This window comes from Montipora capricornis, chromosome 3, assembly GCF_036669925.1.
Source record: "Montipora capricornis isolate CH-2021 chromosome 3, ASM3666992v2, whole genome shotgun sequence".
Taxonomy (NCBI): domain Eukaryota; kingdom Metazoa; phylum Cnidaria; class Anthozoa; order Scleractinia; family Acroporidae; genus Montipora; species Montipora capricornis.
Genome location: NC_090885.1, coordinates 34366232 through 34376231, shown reverse-complemented (window position 1 = coordinate 34376231; position 10000 = coordinate 34366232). Strand labels below are relative to the sequence as shown.

Genomic DNA, 10000 nt, shown 5'->3' with positions numbered 1-10000 from the left:
CAAGTTGTAGTAAAAAAATGATAACAAGAAACCTGCATCTGACAATCTTTCCTCCACGGTGCTACTACTCTTTCTTAAACTCTTACTTTTTCCAACGTCTTTTCTTTCTGCAATAGAGTAAATTAATAATAAAATATAATCCATTTTAATATACTAGCCCAATTTTCTATCTCTTACCTGTCGACATATTCACAGTGATATGCACGAATGGACGATAACTGTAACTAATTCACTTGTCAAAATTCGTGTTACTGCACTGTATTGTTCGCAACATGGTACATAAGCTACATATATACCTTTTCAGTTCTTCTTAGTCAGCAAATTTAACCGCGCTATTGCACCATCACTGTGCAACAACTAGCTGTCAATTAGGTGTGACAACAGAGCTAACTGTTGCACCATCATTGTGCAATCGATAGTTAACTGACTCATATTTTCATAATTCATGATTTCTTATTCATAACTGCAAAAATATCAAAAATTACCCACTACCCACTTACCCCCAGTCCCTCCCTCGCCCTGCTAAAAAAGCATTTAAAAACCATTATGTTAAAATACGCCAATTTAATGACCCGGTAAGTGACATTTGTGATTTGATCATTGCATTTGAAAGCGATCACAAAAACGTGGATTTCTTAATCCGAATTTACAGGGAAGACGTGCAAATGGATAGATCGACTCTCAACAAAATCGAGTATTAGGCATTGCCGCTGCTCGCTCAAGTACTCGATGTAGTTCACATGAGCTTCCCCTATATTTCAATGCAGCACTCGTAAAACTATTCAATTTGACACCAATGTTTTCATCCGACATGCAATTCAAGGTATAACATATATGCTTAAGAGCCAAAGCTTGACACCAAGGTTTGTTTATAAACAGTAATGGTAGTTTAGGTTAAGAAAAGAAATAGTGATGACTCGGGAATAAAATTTCACGACATCAAAAATGTTCCATCCTTCAAGCCACTTCTCTCTCTCAAGGGATAGCTGTGTGGTGAATTGGTACTTAGTTGCGGGAAGAACAAAAAAACGATGAACGTAGGTTGTATCCATTGTTGAGAGTTTAAGGACAGTGCCTACTAATTAAAGATATTTTTGCACCAATGTATGATTATGCAGAAAATATAGATCTTAACAAGTGGTATTGAAATCCAAAATGAAAATGTGGAGTAACCACGCATTTTTCAAAGATAATTCATGAATAATATTTGTAAAAAGCTTTAAAATACAAAGCAATGTATGGCGTTCTTTCTCAAATTGAAGCTTAAGTATCTCTCAGAAATGCACGGTTACCCCCAATTTCCGTTTTGGGTACCAAGAGTACTTACAAAGATCTACTTTCTCCGGATAGTTTTAAAACGCGCAAAAATATCCCTGTATTAGTAAGCATCGCCTACAGGAAACCCGAGTATCTTGAGATGCGCAAAGCGGAAGCGTGTTAACAAGAGTAGGCACCGTCTTTAATTTAGGACACACAAGGAGACATTAAATTTTAGACGTTCTACAACAGATGTAATTATTTTTTTTATGCGGGTGAGCTTGAAGTAATTACAATTTTATTTTTAGTTTAAAGCTTATTTGGGCTGGAAGTCAGTTGATTTTGAGGTAGAAAGGCCAAATTGGTTGGCCATGTCATAAAATTATTTGATTCGAGTAGGAATTTAGCTTGTGTCCTTAGTACCCAGTTTTGCGCCGCTCATGGACCATATTAGAGTTTGCCCGCCATGTAGTTATGTTATTTGGCAGACTTTACTGTTTTAGCTGTAATCTGAAGAGGTTCAAGCATGTTCCGTAAGTCAGTTTTTAGAGAACCATTTGTGTGTATTTGAAGCATTTTATTGACCATATTTTTCCTTTCCTTCAGAAACCATTAAAGGAATTGTTACGTGACAAGTTTGTGATATCAGACAACTGTAATAGGACCGCGATAAAGTTATTGGAACAGATTCTGAAGCAGGATTGTGTGGAATTGTCTCAGAACTGTATTATAAATCGTTCAAGCTTCAATGTTGTTGAGGAGTTAAATCTTATGTGCGTGTAATATGGAATAAATCCTTTTGACGCCTTTAGAGTTTGGACTTTATTCTGCTACATGCCGATGTCTGTGGTTTTAGCGGTCACAATTTTGTTTGTTGCTCATATGCTTCCTCTTGGCCTGATCAGTTATGTCCATATATTTGCTTCCTCATGTTTGGGCAAATTTCCATTCTGCTGTCAGAATTTATCAAAGTACTGTGTCAGTGTAACCGGCGGTCCATTGCTTCTGATTTAACCAGTCTGCAGGATACTGTTGCAGTTTCTTAATATAAATCTTTTGGAATCCCAAACCATTCTGGCACTTATGTCCAGAAATGCACCTAATTAGATGCACGTCCAATTTTGATATCCGACACGAAGTGTCCCCTTAAGTCTAGGTAATTGCCACCTATTTTCAACAACAAGGTAAGGATAAAGGTTAGCATTATTTTTACCTTAGGGTAAATGCAGCAATTAATTTTTACTTAAAGAGCAGCATTTGGGGGACACTTTGTGACATTTTTTGTCCGTTTTCCATGACATGAGTGATGTTGAAGTTGGGGAGAATAACAAGGGGACACTTCGTGACGCTTATTGAAATCCTCGTGCTTCTAATATGTGCATTTCTGGACATATCTGAAACCATGGCAAGAACCCACCTGCTCATGTGTTTCTGACTATAGATGCCGAGTATTTACTTGATCAGTAATACTCATGTATCAGTTCGTTCATTGCTTCATTCATCACAGAAACACTTGAATCCGCAACTGACCAGTTTCCAAAGACAGTGGCTTCATAGCTCAGTTGGTTAAAGCGTCACACTGGTATCGCAAGGTCATGGGTTCAGATCCCGTTGAAGTCTTGAAGTTTTCAGGCTTTTCTATGTAATTGCGAAAATTGCTTTCATGACTGCGAGAATCATAACTTCACTTGTGTTTTTACTTGACAGCCTAAGAATTGTTCTCTTGTTCGCTGTACATTGTATTTCTGCAGAAAAAAGAAAATGAAAAATTTTTTAGGACTTTTAACTTTACGGCAAAAAAGAATGTGGGTTCAGCTTAAGTGTTTTTGATTTTAAAGGAATTTACCTAACAGATAAAGTATGCAAGCATTGGATCCATGAAAAGAGTGAAAAGATATTTTCATAACAATAACTGAGGGACTTTTCAAAATGTATTTTTCAGTATGTTACATGCAAATCAAGAAAAAAGAAATCAGAATTCCTTTAGTAAGAGTCTCACCTATGATCCTCTGATAACTACAAGTACATGTGGTTGATGGAATTTTCATTCTAACACCTTAAAAGAGAAAATAATAAATAACAGGGCTCCAGGTTTTATTGTTATGAATAAGTAATAATTTGTTATTGTAAATATGGTGGGCTTTAGAAATATTTCTTTTATTGTCTTTACAATAATAATAATAGTTATTATTATTATTATTATTGTTATTATTACTATTATTATAATTTTTTATTATTATTTTATATATATATATATTTTTTTTTTTAAGGAGAACTGAAGGAAAAAAAAAAGCATTTTCGTTTACATTTTAGACCATGCACAACTATGTTTTCAACTTTTTCCCTAGTATACTTGTCGCTCTTCCACCTAAGAAAGATGTTTTTATTCTGACTTTGGGCTACCACCATTGCAGCTCAGAATAGAGGAGTCAGCGGTCATTTTTGTAACTTATGATGTATGATATGGGGAAGACATGCGAGAAAGCCTCATATAGAAACAGTCTTTAAACTGATGTTTGTTGTGAATATTGAATTCATGAAGAAACTGCAAAGCAACGAAGAAAATATCCACCAGCAGCACTTGTGTTTACCTTGTTTCTGTTGATTACAAAATCTCTGTTCCCCATATCATATGTTATAGCAGGCAACTGACTTAGTTTTTGAAGCCACCCTGGAAAGGTGGAAAAAGCGAGAAAAGCCCAACTTCGAACGTAATTTTGTCACAAAAAACAGGAAACAAGAAGAAATAATTCCACAAACTTAAGTTAGGCTTTCCCAAAAAAATGTTGGAAAAGTTGTTGATTTTGGGCTTCAGTTGTCCTTTAATGGTGGTCTGAACTGGCACGTCATATAAGAGGCATGCCTGTCATTTATAGTTATTGAGAGTCCTGCCTAAAAATATCAAAGTAAGATGAAAGATACAAAATAATATGTAAACTTACCTACTTGTGGTGCTGGGCACAGACAAGAGGTGAGGCACCATATGATGGTGCCTTGTAAAATGCTTGTCAGCAGACTTTTCAAGTCTCCCATTCTGGTAATAGAAACTTCTAGCTAGTTTATGGATATTTTAACAGCATCATGGTTCCTGCCAAGACACATTTGTACATTTGTTTCAATTTTACAGACACCTGGAACATGATGAGAGGCAAAGGAGAAATTAAAATGGGCAGCGGAAGCAAGCAGATGGCGCAGCAAACGCATCAAACAAGGAATCTTTGAAGTACGGGAATTTAAGATGTGAACGACAGCTTCGTTGTCATATCGAAACAACACATGCTTCCTAGACCATTGAGGACCCCATATGCGAGCAGCCAACACCACGGGAAACAGTTCTTTATAAGCAATTGATTGGCACGCCTGGGATGAAACCCAAGACCCATTAAACCATGCTCCTTGGAAGAAGGCACCAAAACCTATGGACCCTGAAGCATCAGAAGTCACCTTGAGGTCAGGAGTAGCAGACATGCTGGGAAAAAGCCAAAAACAAACACCATGCCAAGAAGAGAGGAACTGGTGCCACCACTGAAGGTCCAACTTAAACTCAGAATTTAGGCGGATGGGATGATCATCCCGGCAAAAGCAGCGGAGCAAGTTGATCATGCAGCGTAAAAAGGTGCAGGCAGGCCAGACCACCTTGGCAGCGTGATGAAGATGACCGATGAGGGACTCTAATTGATTCCTGGTGCACCAGCAACGGGAGAGCCACAATGTAATCAGCTGCTGTAATGCCACAAACTTGTCGGCCAGGAGGCGTGCGACCTGTTCATTTGAATCAAGTTCGATACCCAGTACCACCAGAACCGAGGAAGGCCCTAGACACTTATCGGGGTGAAGAGGGAGCCCTAACGAATTGCACACAGTAACTGACGTGTCCAAATTACGAGCGCATTGGTCAGAATTGGGAGGACCGGGGGTGATGAAGTCGTCTAAATAATGCAGCAAATCAGGGACATTGTGGAAATGGATGAGGATCCATTCTGCCATATCTGCCACTGAATTGAAGATGTGGGGGGTAGAGCGGATACCAAAGGGAAGGGCTAAGTCTACATAGAACTGATTCCGCCACCGCATGCCCAGGAGATACCGGTCCGAGGGGTGCACTGCAATGTTGCGATAAGCGGCCTCCTCGTGAAACTTTGCCATCAGAGCCCCACGGCCAAACTTGGAGACCATAGAAATAATCTGGTCAACCGTAATGTATTGCAGGGCAAAATCCTCAGGGTTGATGCCATCATTGACACTGAGCCCTCCTGGAGATGACAAATCGACAATGAGCCTCCATTTACCAGGTTGCCCCCGCTTTGGGGTCACTCCAAAGCTACTCACTTGGAGGTTGGGTAAAGGTGGGGACGGAAAGGGGCCAAGTACCCTTCCAAGAGACACTTCATTGACCACGTACGGATGAATGACCTCAGCATGCTGATCGGCTGAGGGCTTATTCTTTTTGGCAGACTTAAGCTTCCGAGAATAATCAAAACCAAGCCTAAAACCACTACGGAGACCATCCAAAACAAACCTCACAGCAGACTGGTCAGGATGGCTAGCGAGCTTGCGGGCAAATACCTGTGCCTTTAAAGGACTCACCATGGAGACTAGACGAGAAACAAGGGGCACTGGAAGAGGAACGTAAAATAAGCAAATTCGTATGGGGAAGGAGAACGAATATTTAATAGAATAAAACATAACAATCACACTACATTAGAAGAATGTAATAACAAAATAAGGACTCGGCAAATCAACATGTATGAGAAACAAACAAAAGTCAATGTCAACTAGGTCTACTACAGAACAAGTCAACTACAGGACAAGCTCCCTCAACTTGGCGGGGAACGAATCGTCCTCAAGCAATTATTGGCGACGTGACTTGAAACTGGAGGATGGTGAGCTTGATCTCCGCTTGCCGTCAGACCTTGAGGTTTTCTCCGGGCGACCATCTAAGGAACGATGACCGCCAGCACAAGTGCTACAACGATGCGCGTACCGGCACAACATGTACGGGGCTGTGCAATGGCCCTTGTTCCAAGACATGCAAACGATCCGCGAGGAGCTCAAACCCACTGGTTCCAAAGAATCTGATGGGCGGCCATGGGCTGAAGAACCAGCTGCATGGAAATTGAATAGCTGGGCATCCACAACCGACCAATCCGTGAGCTCAGAAGCCGCTGAATGCTCGCGGCAAGCCTGATCGTAAGAAAACCAAACGCGAGCGTTGAAGTGACGATGAGTGTGCAAAATCAGGAGCGGGCGAAGCTGGAGGAGCTGAAACAGCACCACTAGACGGCACCGGATGAGCCGATGAAGCAGCAAAATGAGACTGAACCGCGGCCTGAACTGCTTGGGAAATGAAAGCAGCAAGTTCCAGAGAAAAAGGCACAGTTGAACCAGGAGAAAGTCTGCTTGAAGTAGACACACTCGGCGCCAGAGCATGGCTCGCAGAAGACGACCTATTGCCTGGTGGAGTGGAGATCGGTGCAGCCACGGACGATGGAATTCAGAACAAAGCCACTTCCTGACTGGTATTCGTTTGGCGAGAAGTCATGATTCCGGTCGGAAAGCAAAAGCACTCAGCTACAGCAAAAAGGCACTCAGCTATGGCAGACAAAGGCGAACGAGAACGTAGCTGGAACGCAATACAAATGCCCCTGCAACAAACCCTGTAAAAGCGAACCCTCCGCGCATGGCTTTTTGCGGACTGCCGCTGACTGCATTCACTCAAGTTTAACTTCGCCTAAATTACATTCAGCCACATTTAATTAAATACCTTAATTATATTTTATGGATATTTTAACAGCATCATGGTCAGAGTAGTAGACGCTAATTACAGTATTCTCTATGATGTCAAATTTTGTTGTTTTTAGGTAAATTTGGTCAAGTATGTTTCCTGATGAGACAAAAGTTGGACTTTGTACAAACTGTGAATAATCTAGAGAAGTCATTAAAGATTTTAGCGGTCTAATACTATCGTCATTTAAGTAATTGATATTGAAGTCACCAAGAATGATGTCGGTTGGATAAGTGCCAAGGATATTTCGTAGATGACTTACATACTGGATTATATTTGAGTTGTTCTTTCGGTAAAGAAAAAGCACTGTAAATTGGGACACGTAGTTGTAGATGTATTCATAATTATTACAAATTTCATTGCATTTACTTGTGGAAAGTATTCATGTTCCTTAGTTTTTATTGATCTTCTGGTACACAGTGCCAAACTTAAATATCTATCAGTAGGATGATCTTGCCTATAGAGAGTGAATGGTAGTAAATGAGATTTTATGTGAGTATCATTGCCATGAGGTGCAAGTTGTGTTTCTGTCAGTGCAATTAGATCACTGTTCTTTATGTTTGCATCATATTTGATATCTACACTATGTTTTTTGAGTGATCGTATGTTTAATAGACATATAGTGAGCATTGCATCGTCCTTACATTTTTCACTAGTTTCCATGGTTTTTGAGATTTCTCGCAGTCTTCTATATTCTTCATGTACCCGAAAATCTGCCTTCACATGTTTGCTGTTAACATTTCCTAGAATGTGAATACCATTTAAAGAGGTCGCTCGGCTCAGTGCAACATATACTTGACCATAATTGAATGATCTTTGTTTGACCAACTCAAAACTAATGACGAGACTGTTAAGTGACAATCCTTGTACTTTGTGAATGCTGACAGCGTAAGCCAATGTTAAAGGGAATTGCACTCTCTGAATTTCAGGAGAAGAAGGTTTATTTGGATGTATTTTGATTTTTGCTAGGACAGGTTCTATTGGTACAACTCTGTTTTGTCGCACAAAACTACTAGTACTCTTTTGAATTATATTATTGCCAGCTTTGACATCATCAAATTTTATATAAATAATGGTGGGTTTTTTGTTATTGTGATTTACTTCAATTTTAACAACAGTTCCTTAAGTTGACCATTTATTAGTCTATCTGCAATGTCAATGTTATTGGTTAACACAACTCTAGCACATTCCTTTATATAGATATTAGCATCAAGTCCACCAGTTTCAGACCTGGGTCTAGCTAAAATTCTATTCACATCTTGTTGTGATACATTAGGAGGGTACTGATCTGTGGCTTTAAGGTAAAACAACTTTGCAGGTATTTGATGCAATTTCATTTCATTGTGTCGATGGACTGGATTATTTTCCGCCAAGATGTGGAGAACATCTGATGCGCAATTAACATCTGATGGCTCTGTAGATCTAGATTGAATGCACTTGATATCTTCCTCAGTTTGACTTGCTGTGCGGAACCTATTCAGAAGTTCAGCAAATGGTTGGTCATCCTTCTGCCTCATGATATCAACAAGCTCTATCATTGTGAATAGGTGCCATGGGTGATACAAATTAAACAAATCATTTTTGTAATTTGCAAAGACAGGTTTCCTTCGTATTGGTGGTAGTTGATACATGTCACCAATAGCAACAATGCTAATGCCTGCAAACAGGTGAACATTTGATGTGTCAAAAATTTCTTTTGGTCTTTGGTGGACATGAAGCAAAGTAGTGTTAGCAACCATAGAGATTTCATCTATTACGATCAACTTGAGGTCAGCTAGTAACATTCTCATCTGTGTTTTCTTTTGGTCAGACAATGCAGGTAAATTATCACCTGTTTCTTTGGGAATTGCCAAGGCAGTGTTTATCGTTGTCCCATCTATGTTAATAGCACCAACTCCAGTAGGTGCCATTAAAAGAACTGTAGGTAATTCAGGATTCATAGGAGAATGTCTAAAGGTCTTTGTAACAGTGTGGTAGATTGTATGAATCAAGTGACTTTTACCAGCTCCCGCTCCACCAGTTATAAATAAATTTATTGGTTTTACTTCTTCAGGTTTTTGACTATTCATGTTTTTCATTTTACTTCTACACCAAGTGAGAATTATATCGTAAGCACAGTGCTGTCTTTCAATGATCTAACACACTCCCATAGTTTATCATCACTAATTTCCGTTGGCTGGTGGTATGATGTTATTCCAAGGTTTGAATGATTCTCAGTTTCTGATGATGAAACAAGATGTGTAGGTGATTGTTCATTAAATGACTCGTTTGGTGCTGAATCATCGTGTTCTTCAGATTGTAAATCTTTATTTTCTTGGTCATTCATAGAATTTTAGCTGGAGTGGATGATATTGCCCTGGTTATTTCGAAAAAAATCAAGTGCTTCTGTAACAGCATCAGCATCAGGCTCAAAATTCTCTCTGTTTCGTTCTACTACAGCTTGTACTTCATGTTCATAGAATTTAGAAGCATATGTTTGATCACTTCCTAAAAGACTTGTTTCATCTCTCCATGGATAGTAAAGCATCAGGAGATGATGAAAATACAGTTCAGGTTCTTTTGCTTTGTTTGGCTTGTGATATCTTATAACAGCTTTTACTTTTCTACACTTCATAACTTCATGCGTATTCATTAATCTTATTTTGTCTGGAGGAGACGTATCAGGATCACAATTGGATGTAATTCAATGACATCGTCAGTTAAAAGCTCAGGTTGAGGATCAGCTGTTTCTTGGCAGTTCTTTTTGTATTCTTTATAATGGTATGCAGCAAACTCGGCCGGACATAGCGGATCTACAGGAGGAATACACTGTGGTCTTAAAGTGTATCGATCAATAATATTTGATTTAAAGATATCAGTACTTTCATTATCCAGTTCATCAAGTTCTTCTGGTGATTTTGCAATGCGTACCTATTTTTCTGGTAGGTCAGTGCTTACAAAAACTGTTGCAGGGAATAT

General features: G+C 39.3%; 1 protein-coding gene and 1 long non-coding RNA gene across 2 annotated transcripts in view; one reads left to right on the top strand and one right to left on the bottom strand.

Moving 5' to 3' along the window:
- LOC138040946 (uncharacterized) overlaps nt 1-7234 on the top strand; it is a 40987-nt gene extending 33753 nt beyond the window's left edge. Inside the window, exon 3 of the long non-coding RNA XR_011130714.1 lies at nt 7119-7234. This is a non-coding gene — a long non-coding RNA (uncharacterized lncRNA). The remainder of the gene's footprint in view (nt 1-7118) is intronic.
- A 905-nt stretch (nt 7235-8139) lies between these two features.
- LOC138040140 (uncharacterized) lies at nt 8140-9111 on the bottom strand. The gene has a single exon (XM_068885919.1). The coding sequence runs from the start codon at nt 9109-9111 to the stop codon at nt 8140-8142; it is 972 nt and encodes a 323-aa protein (XP_068742020.1).
- Nucleotides 9112-10000: the final 889 nt, after the last annotated feature.

Excerpts from the sequence above, each read along its gene's own strand:
- LOC138040140 (XM_068885919.1), bottom strand. The coding sequence starts at position 9,111 with ATGAATAGTCAAAAACCTGAAGAAGTAAAACCAATAAATTTATTTATA.